At 51.8% G+C, this 20,918-nt stretch overlaps 1 protein-coding gene across 1 annotated transcript in view; it reads right to left on the bottom strand.

Moving 5' to 3' along the window:
- Positions 1 to 18,916, bottom strand: part of GRID2IP (Grid2 interacting protein) — a 54,700-nt gene extending 35,784 nt beyond the window's left edge. The window contains exons 1-2 of the mRNA XM_003318301.4: positions 18,448 to 18,916; positions 7,115 to 7,269 (exon numbers count right to left, since the gene is read on the bottom strand). Coding sequence (XP_003318349.1) covers positions 7,115 to 7,269; positions 18,448 to 18,876 — 584 coding nt within the window. The 5' untranslated portion in view covers positions 18,877 to 18,916. The remainder of the gene's footprint in view (positions 1 to 7,114; positions 7,270 to 18,447) is intronic.
- Between the last annotated feature and the right edge of the window lie 2,002 nt (positions 18,917 to 20,918).

The raw sequence follows: 20,918 nt of genomic DNA, 5'->3' as shown, positions 1-20,918 counted from the left end.
TCATGCCGTGCCCTCCCCAAGCCCTGTCCTCAGCCCTGCAAGGGAGAGAAGCAGCTGACAAGCCTCCCAGCCAGCACAGCTCTCTGACGTCTGTGGGGCCCCAGCCATCCCATTATGATTGGAGCCATTCCTGGTTGTATTGTGCCAGCTGCAGTGGCCCAGAATCCAGAACCACACATGGCCAAAGGCTCTGAAAACCATCCACCGTGCTGTGGGCACAGGAGATGCAACCAGGGAGCAGACGCCCAGGGTCAAATCCAGGCACGCTACCTCAGAGCCAGGTCTCCGTGGGCACAGTGGGGCCAGCTGCTCATGCCTGTGGCCAGGTTACCCAGGGCAGCATGAGGTGGTCACCCAGTCACTAGGTGATCGCCAGGGGACAGGCAACAGCCGGACTTCCCTGAAGTGTCTGCTCCAGCAAAAGGCACTGCTTAAGTTTCCTCCAGAGCTGTACTTCTCAACCAGTCGTGATTTTTGTCCACCCAGGGGATATTTGGCAGTCACTTGGCATTTTGTTTGTTACAAAATGACAACTGACAGGGGGTTGTGCTACTGGCATCTAGGGGGTAGAGGCCTGGGATGCTGCTAAACATCCTATAATGTGCAGGACAGCCCCTGACAACAGAGAAATATCAGCTCCTAAACGTCAGCAGTGCCCTACTTGAGACACCTGCTCTTGGGAACGAGAGCTTCCCTAAGAGAAGCCAATACTAATTGAGCACATATTTTATGCCTGGTGCTTCTATCTACGCGTCTCATAGAATTCTCCCAATATCTCTCTTATTTATTTTTAGAGACAGAGTCTCACTCTGTCACCCAGGCTGGAGTGCAATGGCATGATCATGAATCACTGCAGCCTCAAATTCCTGGGCTTAAGTGATCCTCCCACCTCAGCCTCCCAAATAGCTAGGACTACAGGCACGTACCACTATGCCTGGCTAATTTTTTAATTTTTTTTTTTTGTAAACATGGGGTCTCGCTCTGTTGCCTAGGCTGGTCTTCAACTCCTGGCCTTAAGCAATCCTTCTGTTTCAGCCTCCAAAATCGCTGGGATTACAGGCAGGCACCACTGCCCCAAGCTCATTTTTAAACTTTTTTTTTTTTTTTTTTTTTTAAGAGATGGGGTCTTGCTATGTTGTCTAGGCTGGCCTTAAGCTCCTGGGCTCCAGTGATCCTCCTACCTCAGCCTCCCAAAATGTTGGGATTACAGCCCAGCTAATTTTTTATATGTATTTTTTGTAGAGATGGGGTTTCACTGTGCTGCCCGGACTGGTCTTGAACTCTGGCCTTAAGCAACCCTCCCACCTCAGCCTCCTAAAATGCTGGGCTTACAGGCATGAACCACTGCACCCAGTCCCAATAACTCTATATTATGGTGTTCATGACACTTGGCACTGAAGCAGAAGAGGGTGACGGGGTGCAGATAGTCCCTCACACGCCACCCTTAGATTCTCAACTCACCTTTCCTGCTTTCAGTTGGCCAAGTTCATTTACATGGTTTCCTACCAAGAACCCTGCTGAGAACACCCAGAAACTACCAAGCCCATTTTACAGACAAACTGTAGATGTCAGTGAACCTGCCTGAGATTGCACTGCCAGTGAGTGGACCTGTATTCAAGCCGGGTCTGTCCGGATTCCGAATCCCAGCTTCTACCATGACTTGCCCCTGACCTGACACCCCGTTCCCCCAACGCCACCACTCATATTTCCTGAAACGCTAGCGGACCGCAAAGCTGACTCTGCTTTCCTGTTCCCTCCTGGCCACGTCACACTTTCCAAACTGCCTGGCCTGTCCTAATTAGAAAGCCATTTTCTCACTTCATCAGACCGGGATCCCTTTGGGGACAGACCCAAATTAGCCTCCCAGTCGCAGGATTAACTGTTGTGGTGAAGGAATAGGAGACCTCCTGCTTACATGGTGACCACGGACCCATCTCACCCTTTACAGCAGCAGCGCTGTCCAAGGGAACGTTCTGTGATGATGGACAAGGTCTACATCCGCCTGGTCCTGTACGGTAGCCGCTAGCCATATGTCACTGTCACTGTTGTGTGCTTGGAATGTGGCTAGTGAGACTGAGAAGCTGAACTTTATATTTTATCAAATATTAATTACATTTAACTTTTTTTTTTTTGGAACAGAGTCTGGCTCTGTCACCCAGGCTGGAGGCTGGAGTGCAGTGGCTTGTTCTCACCTCACTGCAACCTCCACCTCCCGGGTTCAAGCGATTCTTCTGCTTCAGCCTCCCAAAGTAGCTGGGATTACTGGCAACTGCCATCATGCCCAGCTAATTTATTTATTTATTTATTTTGAGATAAGAGTTTCACTCCTGTTGCCCAGGCTGGAGTGCAATGGCACGATCTCGGCTCACTGCAATCTCCGCCTCCCAGGTTCAAGCGATTCTCCTGCCTCAGTCTCCCGAGTACCTGGGATTACAGGCATGCGCCACCACCCCCAGCTAATTTTGTATTTTTAGTAGTGAGGGGGTTTCTCCATGTTGGTCAGGCTGGTCTCAAACTCCCGACCTCAGGTGATCCACCCGCCTCGGCCTCCCAAAGTGCTGGGATTACAGGTGTGAGCCACCGCGCCGGGCCTTGCCCAGCAAATTGTTGTATTTTTAGTAGAGGCGAGGTTTCACCATGTTGGCCAGGCTGGTCTCGAACTCCTGACCTCAGGTGATCCACCCGCCTCGGCCTCCTAAAGTGCTGGAATTACAGGCATACGCCAGCACGCCCAGCCACATTTAACTTTAAATAACCATGTGTGGCTAGTGGCTACTGTGCTAGATGGCCCAGCTTCATGGTGTCACTGCTCCCTTCTCCTTCTCCCCAAGCCTTCTATTTTGGCCACTGGGATCACCCTTTAGTGAGGCCACACCTCTCTGATTTGGGTGGGTCCTGGACTCCTTGCAGATCTTTGACACACACACACGTGTATATTTTTTTGCCTACCACCCTTTGGCTGTTCAACCTCTCACTTAAACCTTACCTCTTGGTGGGGCACAGTGGCTCACACCTGTAATCCCAGCACTTTGGGAGGCTGAGATGGGAGGATCTCTTGAGGCCAGGCCAACCTGGGCAACATAGTGAGACCCTGTCTCTATTTATAAATTCTTAAAAAAATTAAACCTTGTCTCTCCTCAATGTGGGGTCTTAGGGCCCAAGTGGTGGCTCTCTGTGGTCCCCTCTACTCCCTGTTGGGTGGTTCACAGCTGGGGGCTGTTGGATGCCATAGGCCAGGGCAGCACTGCCCTCACCCTGTATGGCTAGCACCTGGCCCATCTGAACTCTCCTTAGGGACTGTCCTCCCACATCTGCAGGACGCACCACCAGACTCCACCAGTCACTAAGCCACAGCACTGCCACCTCCTGCTGCCTCCTCCAAGAAGCCTGCCCTGGTTGCTCTGTGCTGAGTTAGCCATCAACTGGCACCCAACCCTGGGAATCACAGCTGCGTCTGTGGCTTCTCCATGCCCCCTCTGACCTCTCTCCAGATGGGGCTGCCCAGAGATCGCTGCCACCCTAGAGGCCAGCACACTATGGGGCCATGGGTGACTGGCCAGCCCTGGGGAGGGGGTTGTTGGGAAGTGGGGGGTTTGAAGAGGTGCGGGGTGGCTGAAGCCCTACTGCCAGGGTAACATTCTCCTTGCAGAGCCCAGCTGGGCGCCGCCCCTTCCTCCAGCAGCCTCCCCAGTTTTCCTGGCGCACTTGACACGCGCTTACAGCAGAGGCTGCCGTTTCAAGCTGCGGGGACTGGGCATCCCCAGGTGTCCAGGGCTTCCGCTGCCCAGGCTCTAAATCGAGCGCACCCAAGGGGGTTCCCCCTCCCGCGCCCTGCCCGACCCGCTGCCGCAGCTGCCGGCGGCTTGGGGACCAGCAGCGGCTGGGAAAGGCGGGCATGGGGCTGTCCCGGGGGGCAGGCGGGCTGGCCCGGGAGGGGGCAGAACAGACACCGGCAGCGCTGTGGGAGAGGAGAACCGAAAGGGCCTCCAGCCGAGCCCGGCTGCCAGCAGCCGGGAGACGAGCGAGCCAACTTCCTGGGGGACAGCTGGGCCGCCTGCGCCCCGCTGGCCCATCCCTGGTGCGGAGGGGCGGGACGGGGGGCTGCCTGTCAATCAGCTCCCCAGGAAGCGCTCAGAGCCAGCGCATCATCTCCGCGGCAAATTCGGCTCTAGAAATAACTTTTTTCCTTTTTTTCCCTCTTCTGATTCTCCTAGCAAGGGGCTCACCCCTTACTCACCCCAGGCAGCTCATGGTGGCCTCTTTCGGTGGTGGTCGCCTATGCTCCGCTGCAGAGCCGAGAGCTGCGCGGGGGGGTGGGGGGGCGGGGAGGGTGGCCAGCCCAGTCCCTGACATTGGCCAGGCCCAGAGGGAGGGGCAGGCTGCGGGGTGAATGGCAGCAAGGGGAGGGGGCGGGCTGAGTCCGGGAAGAGGGAGGGGAGGGATGGGGGAGCAGTCGCAGGCCCAGGAGGCTGGGTGAGGAGGGAAACCCGGCGGGATCCGGGGAGGGAGAACAGCAGTCCAGCCCAGAGGGGGTTTGGTCCAAGCTGGGCAGGCAGGGAGGGCCTCCAAGGATGGAAGTGGAGTCAGGAGACTCCTGGGTCCCTCCAGGTGAGGACCCACCAGTATTTTTTTTCTTCTGACAAATAAACTGAGAGCAGGCCGGGCACGGTGGCTCACGCCTGTAATCCCGGCATTTTGGGAGGCTGAGGCGGGCGGATCATTTTAGGTCAGGAGTTCGAGACCAGCCTGGCAAACATGGTGAGACCTTTTTTTTTTTTTTTTTTTTTTTTTTTTTTTTTTTTGAGACAGAGTCTTGCTCTGTTGGCAGAGTTGGAGTGCAGTGTCGTGATCTCAGCTCGCTGCAACCTCTGCCTCCTAGGTTCAAGTGATTCTCCTGCCTCAGCCTCCCGAGTAGCTAGGATTACAGGCGCCCGCCACCACAACCTGCTAATTTTTTGTATTTTTAGTAGAGACGGGGGTTTCACTATGTTGGCCAGGCTAGTCTCGAACTCCTGATCTCATGATCTGCCCGCCTCGGCCTCCCAAAGTGCTGGGATTACAGGTGTGAGCCACTGTGCCCGGCTGAGACCTTGTCTTTCCTAAAAATACAAAAATTAGCCAAGCGTGGCATTGTGGCGCCCAGCTACTTGGGAGGCTGAGGCAGGAGAATCACTTGAACCCGGGAGGCAGATGTTGCAGTAAGCCAAGATCATGCCACTGCACTCTTGCCTGGATGACAGAGCGAGACTCCGATTCAAAAAAGCTTCGAGCAAAACAGAGCGGAAGAGCAGAAAGTGCACTGCTGACCCTGCTCGTGGTCCTGTGACTGCTACCAATTTGCTGTGTGGCTTCAGGCCAGCCTCTTAACCTCTCCGAGCCTCAGTCTGTCTCTGGGAAATGGGGTTAATAACAGCTCTTGGGTGATTCAGTGAAAGAGTGTTCCTCTAGTGTCTGCTGAGGTACTTGGCACACATTCATCATCATCACCAAAGGGTCGGGCACCGTGGCTCATGCCTGTAACTCCAGCACTTTGGGAGGCCATGGTGGGCGATTGACTGAGCTCAGGAGTTTGAGGCCAGCCTGGACAACATGGCGAAACCTCATCTCTAAAAAAATACAAAAATTAGCTGGGCATGGTGGCACGCACCTGAAGTCCCAGCTACTCAGGAGGCTGTGGCAGGAGGATCACTTGAGCCCAGGAGTTGGAGGCTGCAGTGAGCCAAGATCATGGCACTACCCTCCTACCTGGGTGACAGAGCGAGACCCTGTCTCAACACAAAACAAAACAAAACAAAACAAGAAAAGTAATCAGGCCGGGTACAGTGGCTCACGCCTATAATCCACACACTTTGGGAAGCCAAGGTGGGTGAATCACTTGAGGTCAGGAGTTGGAGGCTGCAGTGAGCCAAGATTATGGCACTGCCCTCCTGCCTGGGCGACAGAGCGAGACCCTGTCTCAAAACAAAACAAAACAAGAAAAATAATCAGGCCGGGTACAGTGGCTCACGTCTGTAATCCACACACTTTGGGAGGCCGAGGTGGGTGGATCACTTGAGGTCAGGAGTTGGAGACCAGCCTGGCCAACATGGTGACACCCCATCTTTACTAAAAATACGAAAATTAGCTGGGCGTAGTGGCACCTGTAGTCTCAACTACTCAGGAGGTTGAGGCCGGAGAATTGCTTGAACCGGGGAGGCAGAGGTTGCAGTGAGCCGAGATCACGCCACTGCACTCCAGCCTGGGCGATAGAGTGAGACTCTGTCTCAAAAGAAAGGAAGATGAAAGAAAGAAAGAAAGAGAGAGAGAGAGAAGAAAGGAAAGAAAGGAAATCAAAGGGCCAAGAGCACACATGGTTTGTAGGGTGGAGGTCGACGGGGTACTGGAGCCCCACATGGCACAGTCCTGGGCTTCCCTGCCCTCACATTGTGCCATTATCCTGTCTCAATAAAGAATTGGAAGTGTCTGGTATCCTGTTGGAGATTTTTACAATCTAGGTTTTGGGGTGGAGCAGGGCAGACTGTGACCTTTTTTTTTTTTTTTTTTGAGACAGTGTCTTGCTCTGTCATCCAGGCTGGAGAGCAGTGGCACAATCATAGCTCACTGCAGCCCCACCCTCCTGGGTTCAAGCAATCCTCCAGCCTCAGCCTCCCAAGTAGCTGGGACTACAAGCATGCACCACCACACCCAGTTAATTTTTATATTTTATCGACATGGGGTCTTTCTATGTTGCGTGGGCTGGTCTCCAACTCCTGGCCTCAAGCGGTTCTCCCACCTCAGCCTCCCAAAGCGCGTGGATTACAGGCAGCAGCCACCATGCCTGGCCAAGGTGGTGACTTTGGATCAGAAGGTGGATCCTTTCTGAGGTCTGTCCTGGCCCTTCTCCCATCACTCAAGGTGGTACCCTGGCATCTGGCAGAGCCAACAGCTGCCTTCTCAGGGTCATTGGCCTACCCTTGTTTGGGGCTTGCAGTTATGTTGCGATGCCGTTCAAGAGCAGGCTACCATTTATTATCTCCCACCTGGGCTGGAAGGGGTGCCTGGGGTGGTTGTGGGGGAATGATGGCTCTAAGTGAGACCCACCCTGCCTGTCTATCCTGCCCCCTGCCCGCAGTACCTGAGGTTGTCCAGGAGTGGCCCGCAGGCCTCTCGGGGCAGTGCCAGGGTGAGAGCCCACACCAGATCATCCACCCGCTGCTCAGCTGCAAACTGCTTCAGTGCAGCGAACACCTGCTCCTTGGCAGTTGGCTGGTCCCCCAAGATTTCATCCACCTGCAAGGAGGAGTCCTGTGAATGACCAAAAGGGATCCAGAGTGGAACCCTGGAGAACTTCTCTCCTCCTTCCTTTCCTCCCTCAGTTTACCTACACGGGATGGCTGACGTGGGCGTACCACCTGAGTGCTATGCCCATATCATGCCCCTTCCTTCCTTCCTTTCTCTTTCTCTCTTCCTTCCTTTCTTCCTTCCTCCCTTCCTTTTTCCCTTCCCCTCCCCTCCCCTCCCTTCCCTTCCCTTCCTTTTTGAGACGGAGTTTCAGTTTGTCACCAGGCTGCAGTGCAGGGGTGCAATCTTGGCACACTAGAACCTCCACCTCCCAGGTTCAAGCGATTCTCCTGCCTCAGCCTCCTGAGTAGCTGGGATTACAGGCATGTGCCACCACGCCCGGCTGATTTTGTATTTTTAGTACAGACAGGGTTTCTCCATGTTGGTCAGGCTAGTTTCGAACTCCCAACCTCAGGTGATCCGCCCGCCTTGGCCTCCCAAAGTGCTGGGATTACAAGCGTGAGCCACCGCGGCCGGCCATATCATGCCATTTCTAACCATGTATCTGCCCTGCGAAGAGGGCCTGGTCGCATGGTTAGTATCTTCATTTTATTTATTTATTTTAATTTAATTTTTTAATTTATTGTTATTTATTTATTTATTTTTTTTTTGTGACAGAGTCTCACTCTGTCACCCAGGCTGGGGTGCGATGGCTCAATCTTGGCTCACTGCAACCTCTGCCTCCCAAGTTCAAGAGATTCTCCTGCCTTAGCCTCCCAAGTAGCTGGGATTACAGGCACCTGTGACCACACCTGGCTAATTTTTTTTTTTTTTTTTTTTTTTTTAGTAGAGATGGGGTTTTACCATGTTGGCCAGGCTGGTCTCAAACTCCTGACCTCAGGTGACCCACCCACCCTGGGCTCCCAAAGTGCTGGGATTACAGGTGTCAACCACCGCACACAGCCAATTTATTTTAATTTAATTTTTTAGAGGTATCATCTCACTCTGTTGTCTAGGCTGGAGTGCAGTGGTGTGATTATAACTTACTGCAGCTTCGACCTCCTGGGCTCAAGTGATCCTCCCTCTTTAGCCTCCCGAGTAGCTGGGACCACAAGTATGTGCCTACATGCTTGGCTAATCTGTTTTTTTATAATCCTTCATCTACTTAAAGAGAACTGGCTAATTAAAATTTTTTTTTTCTATAGAGATGGAGTCTTGCTATATTGCCCAGGCTGATCTCAAACTTTTGGGTTCAAGTGATCCTTCCACCACGGCCTCCCAAGGTGCTGGGATTACAGGTGTGAGCCACCTCTCTTGGCCAGCATCTTCATTTTCCATGTAAGGAAACTGAGGCTGGTAGAGGTGACGGCGTCACGGGGTGAAAGTGAAGGGTCAGGATTCAAACCCAAAGAGAGCTGTTCTAATAAATATCGTAAAGATCAAAGGAATTAATATAAAAGCTTAAAACCACACCACACATTCAGTAATTGCTAGTTACTATTATTATAATACTACACTCCCTTCCATACTGTGCGCTGAGAGATCCCACACAGAACATTCTGACTCCACAAAAAAAGTCCTGGCACGTCAGCTTGGCCCTGAATTTTGACTCCCTCAGTTCTCTCTCCAAACTTTTGTCTTTGTCCACAAACCAGCTGATACTAATCAAGGCACATCTGCACACAGGAGTGTGTGGCCATTGGAAATGAGCGAGCAAATGTACACATTGGAAATGAGCGTGCAAATGGACACGTTGGAAACGAGTGTGCAAATGATCACGTTGGAAAGGAGCATGCAAATAGACATGGTGGAAATGAGTGTGCAAATGCACACGTTGGAAACGAGTGTGCAAATGGGCACATTGGAAATGAGCATGCAAATGGTCATGTTGGAAATGAGCATGCAAATGGTCACGTTTCTGGAAGGCAGGTTGTTAAGTGTGTCCAAAGCCCATCCTTCTACCCAATGATCTCACATGTAGGAATTTATCTTACACACATCCTGACAAGACACATGCACGATGATGTATGAGTGAGGTGGTTCACCTGTGTATTATTTCTAACACTAAGACGTTGACAGCAATATAAATATCTGACAGTGGGGGCTAAATAATTGCAGTACATCCATGTGGGAGATATTTGTAGTTTCTTGGCTATCTAGGCCAAAAACAAAGAGGAAAATCTCAGCCAGGTGCGGTGGCTCACACCTGTAATCCCAGCACTTTGGGAGGCCAAGGGGGGCGGATCACCTGAGGTCAGGTGTTTGAGACCAGCCTGGCCAACATGGTGAAACCCCGTCTCTACTAAAAATACAAAAATTAGCCAGACGTGGTGGTGGGCGCCTTTATTCATCCCAGCTACTCGGGAGGCTGAGGCAGGAGAATCGCTTGAACCCAGGAGTCGGAGGTTGCAGTGAGTCGAGATCTTGCCATTGTACTCCAGCCTAGGCAACAAGAGCAAAAAACTCCATCTCAAAAGAAAAAAAAAAAAAGAAAAAGAAAAAAGAAAATCCCAAAGTAGGTGGGAGGCAAGATCCTGGCAGGGCCGGGGGCAATGGTTCACACCTGTAATCCCAGTGCTTAGGGAGACCGAGGCAGGAGGATTGTTTGAGACCAGGAGTTCAAGACCATCCTGGGCAACATAGCATGACCCCATTTCTACAAAAAAAATTTTTTTAAATTAGCGAGATGTGGTGGTGCATGCCTGTAGTCTCAGCTACTTGTGAGGCTGAAGTGAGAGTATCACTTGAGCTCAGGAAGTTGAGGCTGCAGTGAGCCAAGATTGTGCCACTGCACTATACAGTCTGGGCAACAGATCAAGACCCCATTTCAATAAATAAATAAGAAAATAAAACCATGAAATAGGGAGTGATGGCTAAGGAGTGCAGAATTTCTCGTTAGAGTGATGAAATTGTTTGAAAATGGATGGTAGTGATGGGTGTTACAATCCTGTGAATATATTAAAAACCATCGAATTGCCCACACGTCATACAGTTTAGCCACTGAAAGCACATACTCCATGAGACCCTTCCCTTGTTGGCTGAGGGTCTGGTTGTCTCTGGGCACTGACAGCTGGAGCTGACCCTGAAGCAAGGCTGGGCGGCTGAGTGAGTCCATGAGTCGTTCACGTCTCCCTCTCTCGAGGACTTGTGGGTGCAACTTCAGCCTGAACTGGGGCTGTCAGGCCCCGCCTCTCTCACCCTCATCCACCTCCAAACTTCTCAACAGACTCCGCATCCTTCCCTTCCATCCTCTGCTCTCAGAGGTTGAAGAGGCCCACTTCCGGCCGGGTGCGGTGGCTCACGGCTGTCATCCCAGCACTTTGGGAGGCGAAGGTGGGTGGATCATCTGAAGTTAGGAGTTCGAGACCAGCCTGGCCAACATGGTGAAACCCCATCTCTACTACAAATACAAAAATTAGCTGGGCATCTGATGGCAAACGCCTGTAATCCCAGTTACTCGGGAGGCTGAGGCAGGAGAATTGCTTGAGCCTGGGAGGCGGAGGTTGCAGTGAGCCAAGATCGTGCCACTGCACTCCAGCCTGGGTGACAGAGCGAGGCTCTGTCTCAAAAAAAAAAAAAGCCCCCTTTGTAGTCAAGGCCAAATCACCAGGCCACAGACACCTCACCATTCCCAGTCTCCACCCCTTTCTTCCTGCCACCTACTTGTCATTCAGCTTTCAGCTCAAAGATCATCTCATCAGGCAGCCTTTCCTGGCCACCCTGTCAAAGTGGGTCGCGTCACTCTCACCTCACCCTGTTTATGCCTCCACTTTATTCATCATCATCTTTTTTTTTCTGGAGTCAGGGTCTTGCTCTGTTGCCCAGGCTGGAGTGCAGTGGTGCAATCATAGCTCCCTGTGGCCTTGAACTCCTGTGTTCAAGCGATCCTCCCACCTCTGCCTTCCGAGTAGCCAGGATCACAGGTGCACGCCACTGTGCTTGGCTAATTTAATTAAATTTTATTATTATTATTATTTTTTGAGACAAAGTCTCACTCTGTCGCTCACTCTGTCACTCTGTGCAGTGGTGGGATCTTGGCTCACTGCAACCTCCACCTCCTGAGTTCAAGCAGTTCTCCTGACTCAGCCTCCCAAGTAGCTGGGATTATAGGCAAATGCCACCACGCCCGGCTCATTTTAGTAATTTTTGTAGAGATGGGGTTTCACCATGTTGGCCAGGCTGGTCTCAAACTCCTGACCTCAGGTGATCCTCCCACCTTGGCCTCCCAAAGTGTTGGAATTACACGTGTGAGCCATCGCGCCTGGCCTGTCATGATCTTTAATAGCTTGTGTATTGATGAATCCACTTGCTTACTGTCTCTTTCCCTGCAGTAATGTTAGGTGTGTGAAGTCAGGCTCCTTGTCTGTGTTGTTCATGGCTGTTTCCCCTGTCCTGCACATCATAGGCCCATGATCAATGACTGGTAAATGCATGGTTTTCTTTTTCTTTTTTCTTTCTGTTTTTTTTTGAGATGGAGTGTCACTCTTATTGCCCAGGCTGGAGTGCAATGGCATGATCTCGGCTCATTGCAACCTCTGCCTCCCGGGTTCAAGCGACGCTCCTGCCTCACCCTCCTGAGTAGCTGGGATTACAGGCACCTGCCACCACAACCAGCTAATGTTTTGTGTTTTTAGTAGAGACAGGGTTTCTCCATGTTGGCCAGGCAGTCTCGAACTCCTAACCTCAGGTGATCCACCCGCCTCAGCCTCCCAATGTGCTGGGTTTACAGGTGTGAGCCACTGCGCCCGGCCTGCATGGTTTTCAGTATATCTACTTCTCCATTCCCTGCAGCTTATATAAATGTTCAAGTCTCTCTCAGGCTATAAATAAATAAATAACAAGCTGGGCACAGCAGCTCATGCCTATAATCCCAGAGCTTTGGGAGGACAAGGCAGGAGGATCACTTCAGGCCAGGAGTTGGAGACCAGCCTGGGCAACATAACCAGACCCTGTCTCTAAAAAACGAAAGACGGCCGGGCGCAGTGGCTCATGCCTGTAATCCCAGCACTTTGGGAGGCCGAGGCAGGCGGATCACAAGGTCAGGAGATCGAGACCATCCCGACTGACACGGTGAAACCCCGTCTCTACTAAAAATAGAAAAAAAATTAGCCGGGTGGGTGTGATGGTGGGCGCCTGTAGTCCCAGCTACTCGGGAGGCTGAGGCAGGAGAATGGTGTGAACCCGGGAGGCGGAGCTTGCAGTAAGCCGAGATCGCGCCACTGCACTCCAGCCTGGGTGACAGAGACAGACTCCATCTCAAAGAATAAAAAGAAAGAAAAGAAAAAGTAAAAAGTTAGCCAGATATGGTGGTGCACGCTTGTATTCCCAGCTACCAGATACTTGGGAGGCCGAGGTAGGAGGATCTCTTGTGCCCGGGAAATCAAGGCTGCAGTAAGCCATGATCACACCACTGAGCTCCAGCCTGGGTGACAGATCAAGACCCTGTCTCCATAAATAAATAAGTAAAAGACAATCCTCCTTTGATCCTGAAAGCTGCTCATTCTCCTCCCTTCTGTAGTCTGGAGCCGTCTACACGTGCTGTTTCTGTACCACTGCCCTTTGCCACTGCAGTTCACTATTGCACTTGAGGCTCTCCACGACCCAGCTCTGGTGAAGAACCCCAGACGGTGACTCTCAGACCTCGATCTTCAGCCCAGAGCTCGCTCTTGAACTCCGGAACTGTATATCCACCCGCTTTCTAGATGATTCCAAAAGGGGAGGAGAAGTAGCGGGAAGCTTCGAGGGTTTCCAGTCAGAGGCCACGTTCTGTACACGTCTGAATCCTAGCACAGATGCACCATGAGTCTGTGTAACCGTCTGTCTCCCCCACCCAGGTGTGATGATCCGGGGTCTCATGCTTGTCCAGCCCCAAGCACAGCGCCTGGCACATATTAGCCACTCAGAGAATGTGGATGGGACTGAATCAAAAAGCAGCCTTGCATTGCACTTCCTGCAGGCGCCAGCTTACCACTGTTTCCCTCCCTGTGAGTGGGCCAGGCTGGCAGCACCAGCCGCCCCCTCCCCACGCACGCGCCGTGCTGGGGAAGGTTGCCGGTTTGGAAATCAAAGTCAGCAGCAACCTCAATTCAAAGGAGAACATGGCTGGCTGCAGAGATGTTTTATGTAAGAAAGAGGAAAAAATAGTTCCTCCCTCCTGGGGCCCGTGCTACAGTGCGGTTTCGGTGTCAGTTATTACCCAGATGTTCTCAGCCTACATCTAAGCATGAGGTATCATCACAGGACACTAATGGATTTTCTATTAAATATCAGCCACTTCAAGGAGGAAAAACTGGGGCAGGCAGAAAGCACAGGCGAGAATTGGAGGGCTGGTGATTGAAAACCAACCAGTCTGGCGCAGTGGCTCATGCCTGTAATCCCAGCACTTTGGAAGGCAGAGGCAGGTGGATCACCTGAGGTCAGGAGTTTGCGACTAGCTTGACCAACATGGTGAAACCCCATCTCTACTTGAACTCCTGACCTCAGGTGATCCATCTGCCTCGGCCTCCCAAAGTGCTGGGATTACAGGTGTGAGCCACCGTGCCCAGCCAAGCCACCAAGCCTGGCCTGTCTCTACTAAAAAAAATACAAAATTAGCCGGGCGTGGTGGTGCATGCCTGTAATCCCAGCTTCTTGGGAAGCTGAGGCAGGAGAATTGCTTGAACCCAGGAGGCGGAGGTTGCAGTGAGCCAAGATCACGCCATTGCACTCCAGCCTGGGCAACAAGAGCGAAACACTGTCTCAAAAAAAAAAAAAAAAAAAAGATAGAAAACCAACTGGGCTCCACGGAGGCCCTTCATCTTCCAGAGGAAGTCATTTTTGGAGATTCACTCTCAGCTTTTGTGGGTGCCCAGCGAGCCCTAACCAAAATCCTCCACTTCCCCGTTCCTCCTTGCCAGAAAACACACTGCAGCTGGCTTGGGCAGCCTGTCGGATTCTACCCTCAGCGGGTTGCTGCCCAGCCCTGCTCCTGGGCAGGTCTTCTCTTGCATCCTGCCCTGTTTGGAGCTCTGAACGTGCCCCCTTCCAACTCTGCAGGGATTAGATGGAGTCTGGGATAGACCTTTGGTTCCATGGCAGGTGATCTGGGATTGTAGCAGGCATTACTCGCACTCACCAATATTTCTAGGTCTTCCCTCTTTCCTGGACACACATTAGACTACATTTCCCAGCATCCTTAGGGAGGAGCAGTGTACCTACTTCTGCCCAATGAGCATTGAGGACAGGTGCTGTTCTAAGAGGAGATGCACAATTTTCCATGCTGTCTTCCTCTTCCATAGGGAACCCTGAAGCTTCACATAGAGATGGAGGAGTCTGAAATGCTGAGACCTCGTATGGACATCAAGCCACCCTAGAAAGTCTACTGACCTCCTAGAGGACTCTGTGGGTGAAAAGTAAACTTCTGTAGTGCAAACGCACTAAGTTGTTGATTTTGGGTCAGGCACAGTGGCTCACACCTATAATCCCAGCACTTTGGGAGGCTGAGGCAGGAGAATTGCTTGAGGCCAGGAGTTTGAGACTAGCCTGGGCAACATAGCAAGACCTCATCTCCCCAGTTTTTTTTTTTTTTTTCTTAATCAGCCAGGTGTGGTGGTGCACACCTGTGGTCCCAGCTACTAGAGAGGCTGAGGCAGGAGGATCACTTGAGCCCAGGAGTTGGAGGCTGTAGTGAGCTATGATTGTACCATTGCACTCCAATCTGGGCAACAGAGCTAGACCCTGTCTCAAAAACAACAACAATAAAAAATGTTGGGTTTGTTTGTTATAGCAGCAGAGCCTGCTGTGGGTACAGGAAGAAAGTCACAGCTTTGGAAGATCTGGACTTTGGTGATGTAGGGAAGCTGGAGTTGAGTCCTGTGTGTATGCGAGTGTGTGTATCTGGCCACAGAGGCTGGTCTACTCAGGGTCAGAAAAGCCCATTCAGGGGATCAGGCTAGGGTACATGATGGAGGAGACACTCCTGAGGGGGTTAATTTGGAAGGGGTTAGGACTGGACCAAGCTTGGGCACTGAAGGAGGCCAGAGTGGATGGGGACCTGATGCCTGGGCAGTGGGCTGGGAGGCATTTCTGCAATAGTCAAACTCTGACAAAGTTTCCAGGCTCCCTGACCTCCCAAACCCCATGGCCAAGTGCTGCTGGGGCAGAACTGAGCAGATTCCCTTCCACGGAGGAAAAGTCTGTGAGCTTGATAACACAACAGGGTGACTATAGCCAATAATAACTTAATTGTCCATTTTAAAATAACTTAGGCCGGGTGCAGTAGCTCACACCTGTAATTCCAGCACTTTTGGAAGGCCGAGGTAGGCAGATCTCCTGAGGTCAGGAGTTCGAGACCAGCCTGGACAACATAGTGAAACCGTGTCTCTACTATAAATACAAAAATTAGCCAGGCATGGTGGTGGGGGCCTGTAATCCCAGCTCCTTGGGAGGCTGAGCCAGGAGAATTGCTTAAACCCGGGAGGCGGAGGTTGCAGTGAGCCGAGATCGTACCACTGTATTCCAGCCTGGGCAACAGAGCGAGACTCTGGCTCCAAAAAAAATAAATACAAACTTAAACGGTGTAGATGGATTGTTTATAACTCAAAAGATAAATGCTTGAGGGGATGGGTACCCCATTCTCCATGACATGCTTATTTCACATTGCATGCCTGTATTAGAGTATCTCAGATACCCCATAAATATATACACGTATTAGGTACCCACAAAAATTAAAAATCAAAATAATGTAAAAAAAGTTGGCCAGATGCGGTGGCTCACGCCTGTAATCCCAGCACTCTGGGAGGCCGCGGCAGGTGGATCACGAGGTCAGGAGTTCAAGACCAGCCTGACCAATATGGTGAAACCCCATCTCTACTAAGAATACAGAAAAAAAAAATAGCTGGCCATGGTGGGGCACGCCTGTAATCCCAGCTACGCGGGAGGCTGAGGCAGGAGAATCACTTGAACCCAGGAGGTGGAGGTTGCAGTGAGCCGAGATCACACCACTGCACTCCAGCCTGGGTGACAGAGCGAGACTCTGCCTCAAAAAAAAAAAAAAAAAAAGTCTATGCGCTTAAGTGTCCCAGCCGCCAAGCAAATACTGAGGTTCCAGGCTTCATGTCCACAGGGGTCCGATAGCCAGGCAGGGGTAGGGACTGAGTGTCTTGGCTCCGGACTATTTCCTAGTCGCACACAGGATCACTTTTTGTTCCATTCAAGTATTAGTGAAATAAAGGCCTTAGGACCCCATCTGAAAGCCCTGGAGGACAGGAGTGAAGGTGAGTGGCGTGGGAGGTTGCTGTACTGGGACCTAGTCAGTGGCCTGGGGTAGCTGTAACCATACTAGGCAGCTTCTTCTTTTATAACCGCGTCACGTCCCAGGTTTCTTGGAATTGCCTGGATCTGTCCAGTAAATGGCAGGTTCCTGCAAATCAGGGGTTGCTTGGGATTCAGGCCTGAGACCGACTCTATCCTCCCTCTTTCCATCCCAGCCCTGGGTCTCTAAATGGTGCCTCCATCTTGGCTTGTGGCCACTCCCCACTTCCTGCAGGTGACTCAGGCCTTGGGTTCTTCTTGTGGCTAGAGGTCTGATCCATTCCAGGCTCCTCATTCTTAATCTTCAGGACCATGCTAATATTCCACCTGCAGTCTATCACAGCCTGGTTTGTGCCAAAGTCAAGAGGAAATGCCTTTGGCAGATTGGTGAACCCAAACTAGGGCCTCCTGCAGCCAACAAGCCAGCCAGGCCGCTGTGCAAGGGCAGGCCTAATCCTGGTTTTTTGGAGGCTTAGAACAGGCGCAATTCTTTTACATTTTTTTGGAGGTGAGGAATGGCGGGGAGGGGAATGGAATCTCACTCTGTCACCCAGGCTGCAGTGCAGTAGCATGATCTCAGCTCACTGCAACCTCCGCCTCCCAAGCTCAAGTAATCCTCCCACCTCAACACCCTTGAGTATCTGGCACCACAGGCGCGCGCCACCACACCTGGCTGGTTTTTTTAAAAAATATTTTTGATAGTGATGGGATTTCACCACATTGCCCAGGCTGGTCTCAAACTCCTGAGTTCAAGTCATCAGCCCTCCTCAGCCTCCCAAAGTGCTGGGATTACAGGCGTGAGCCACCTCACCCCACTGGCTCTTTTACACTTGATCTTAGATGAAGGGCCAAGAAGCGATATCTGTGGCTCTTTTTATTTTATCTTTTTATTTTAGAGATGGGGTCTCACTCTGTCACCCAGGCTGGAATGCAGTGGTGCAGTCATAGCTCACTGCAGCCTCAAACTCCCAGGCTCAAGCGATCTTCCTGCCTCAGTCTCCTGAGTATCTGGGACTACAAGGCATGCACCACCATGCCAAGCTAGTTTTTGATTTTTTTTGTAGAGATGGTGTCTCATTACGTTGCCCAGGCTGGCCTTGAACTCAGGGTCTCAAGTGATCCTCCCACCTTGGTCTCCTAAAATGCTAGGATTACACGTAGCACCTGGCCTGCAGTTAAGTTCTAATGGGGAGGATAGACAGAGAAAGGGGCACGTGGGAACATTCTGGTGTCAATTATTCTATAGTCTACATTATATTTTTATCTATATCCTATTATTTTATATATTGATCAAGAGGGTGGTTATTCAAGGGTGCATGTATATGGAAAATTTATTGAGCTGCACACTTAATGCACTTTACACCTATAGTACCTTAATAAAAAAGAAACACAAGTGAATAAAAATTGCAAAATTAGGCCGGGCGCAGTGGCTCATGCCTGTAATCCCAGCACTTTGGGAGGCGGAGGTGGGCAGATCACTTGAGGTCAGGAGTTTGAGACCAGACTGAACAACATGGTGAAACCCCGTCTCTACTAAAAATACCAAAAAAAAAAAAAAAAAAAAAACAATTAGCTGGGTGTGGTGGCAAACGCCTGTAATCTCAATTACTGGAAGAATGAGGCAGGAGAATCACTTGAACTTGGGAGGGAGAGGTTGTACTGAGCCAAGACCTGGCCACTGCACTCCAGCCTGGGTGACAGAGCGAGACTCTGTCTCAAAAAAATAAATGCAAAATTAGATGCAAGGTTTTGAAGTTGAGCATTCCCATATTTCTGTTAAATCTGACCCCAGAAGTTTCCTTACCTCTGGCCCTGGGAGAGCGGCGCCCGGCCCACTCCCTGCCCACATTATGAGCCCCCTCCTCCCCGCCCCCACCTCCCACCCCCGCGCCCTACCTTGCGGCTGAACTCTTGGGCCTTGCGCCTGCGCTCTCGGTGCACCGCGTCCGGACGCTTGCGGCCGACCAGGCGAAGCAGCTCACGGCCCAGAGCTAGGCCGCGGCCGCACCGCGGGGCCCGCAAGACTGTGGTCGGGGCCGCGGGGCCGGATCCTGGGCCGGGGCCACCGTCGGGAGCCGGGAGCACGCCCAGGCTGGGCGGCACACGTGGGCAGCGCCGTGCCAGGCGCACGAGGCGCTTGCGGCTCAGACCGCCCACCGCCAGCCCCTCCACCTCCAGGATCTGGTCTCCTGGCCGCAGTCCTCCGGCATGCGCGCTGCTCCCCTCGGCCACCTCCAGGACGAAGCAGGGGCCAGAGCCACCTAGCCGGAAGCCAAAGTCCTCTGGCCAGCCCTGGTTGGTGGCCGGCGTGGCAGTGGTGGCCATGCACCTAGAGCTGGAGACAGAACAGGGATTTCCTTGCTGCTCTGTCCGTGGCTCCAAAGCCACTCAAAGGCCCAGGGCATGGGCCACTGAAGGCCTCTACTTATCTCTGCCTCCTCCCTCTGACTCCGTCTTTGTCTCAATTCCCTTCCATCTATGTTTTTTTTGTTTTGTTTTGTTTTTGTTTTTTTAAGACAGAGTTTCGCTCTTGTTGCCCAGGCTGGAGTGCAATGGCGTGATCTCAGCTCACCGCAACCTCCGCTTCCTGGGTTCAAATGATTCTCCTGCCTCAGCCTCCTGAGAAGCTGGGATTACAGGCATGTGCCACCAAGCCTGGCTAATTTTGTATTTTTAGTAGAGACGGGGTTTCTCCATGTTGGTCAGGCTGGTCTCGAACTCCTGACCTTAGGTGATCTGCCTGCCTTGGCCTCCCAAAGTGCTGGGATTACAGGCGTGAGCCACCGTGCCTGGCTTGCCTAATTGTTGTATTTTTAGTAGAGACAGGGTTTCACTATGTTACCCAGGCTGGTCTTGAACTCCTGGCGTCAGGTGATCTGCCTGCTTGGCCTCTCAAAGTGCTAGGATTACAGGCATGAACCATCATGCCTGGCTTGTTTTTTTGTTTTTTGTTTGTTTTTACTAAAAACAAAATTGGGGAGGGGGTGTAAAAGAAAAATGGCCCTTCCTTAAAGTCTTCTTTTGAGTGCCTTGGATTTTTAACCAATGCGGCCACATCCTTTTCCATGGGCCCTTCCTGCTTCCACAGGTCTGTTTTACTGTCTTACATGTACACTTGGCTTCCATGGGCCCTCCTCACTCCCTACACTTTAATCCCTCTTCTTACCCCTCTCCATCTACCAAAATTCCCTTTCGGGATCTGGCATGAATCACAAACTTACGGAAGTCCAGAATGTTGGAGCAGAATGGTCCCTCAGAGACCATTCATATCTTTGGGCATTTATTTTATTTTATTTTATGTTTGAGACAGAGTCTTGTTCTGTCACCCAGGCTGGAGTGCAGTGGTGTGATCTCGGCTCACTGCAACCTCTGACTCCTGGGTTCAAGCAATTCTCCTGCCTCAGCCTCCCGAATAGCTGGGATTACAGGTGTCCACCACCATGCGTGGCTACTTTTTGTATTTTTAGTAGAGACAGGGTTTCACCATATTGGCCAGGCTGGTCTCCAACTCCTGACCTCAGGTGATCCACCTGCCTTGGCCTCCCAAAGTGCTGTGATTACAGGCGTGAGCCACCGTGCCCAGCCTCTTGGGCTTTATTTTTTAGAGGCAAAGTCTCACTCTGTCACCCAGTCTGGAATGCAGGAACACCATCATATCTCACTGCAGCCTTGACCTTCCAAGCTGAAGTCATCCTCCTGCCTCAGCCTCCTGAGTAGCTGGGATCACAGGCGCATACTACCATGCCCAGCTAATTAAAAAAAAAATTTTATAGAAATGGGGTCTCACTATGTTGCCCAGACAGGTCTCAAACTTCTGGGCTCAAGCGATCCTCCTTCAGCCTCCCAAAGTGCTGGGATTACACATGTGAGCCACTGCACCCAGCCTGGGGGAGACTTTAGAAACCTCCTCAGAGGCCGGGTGCGGTGGCTCACGCCTGTAATCCCAGCACTTTGCGAGGCCGAGGCGGGCGGCTCACGAGGTCAGGAGATCGAGACCATTCTGGTTAACATGGTGAAACCCCGTCTCTACTAAAACTACAAAAAAAATTAGCCAGGCATGGTGGCGGGTGCTTGTAGTCCCAGCTACTCGGGAGGCTGAGGCAGGAGAATGGCATGAACCCGGGAGGCGGAGCTTACAGTGAGCCGAGATTGCACCACTGCACTCCACTCCATCCAGCCTGGGCGACAGAGCGAGACTCCATCTCAAAAAAAAAAAAAGAAAGAAACCTCCTCAGACCCAGCATGTGGCGTGTCTGCACTTTGAGACAGGAGAGGGCCCTAACCCAAGGTCACCCAGCTGGGGAATGGCAGTGCCAGGTCACCCTCAGGCCCCATCCAAGGCTGTCTCCACAGAGCCTCCACACACA

The sequence above is a fragment of the Pan troglodytes genome, chromosome 6, assembly GCF_028858775.2.
Source record: "Pan troglodytes isolate AG18354 chromosome 6, NHGRI_mPanTro3-v2.0_pri, whole genome shotgun sequence".
NCBI classification, from domain to species: Eukaryota; Metazoa; Chordata; class Mammalia; order Primates; family Hominidae; genus Pan; species Pan troglodytes.
Note: the sequence above shows the minus strand (reverse complement) of the source record. Positions and strands in the feature narration are given on the sequence as shown.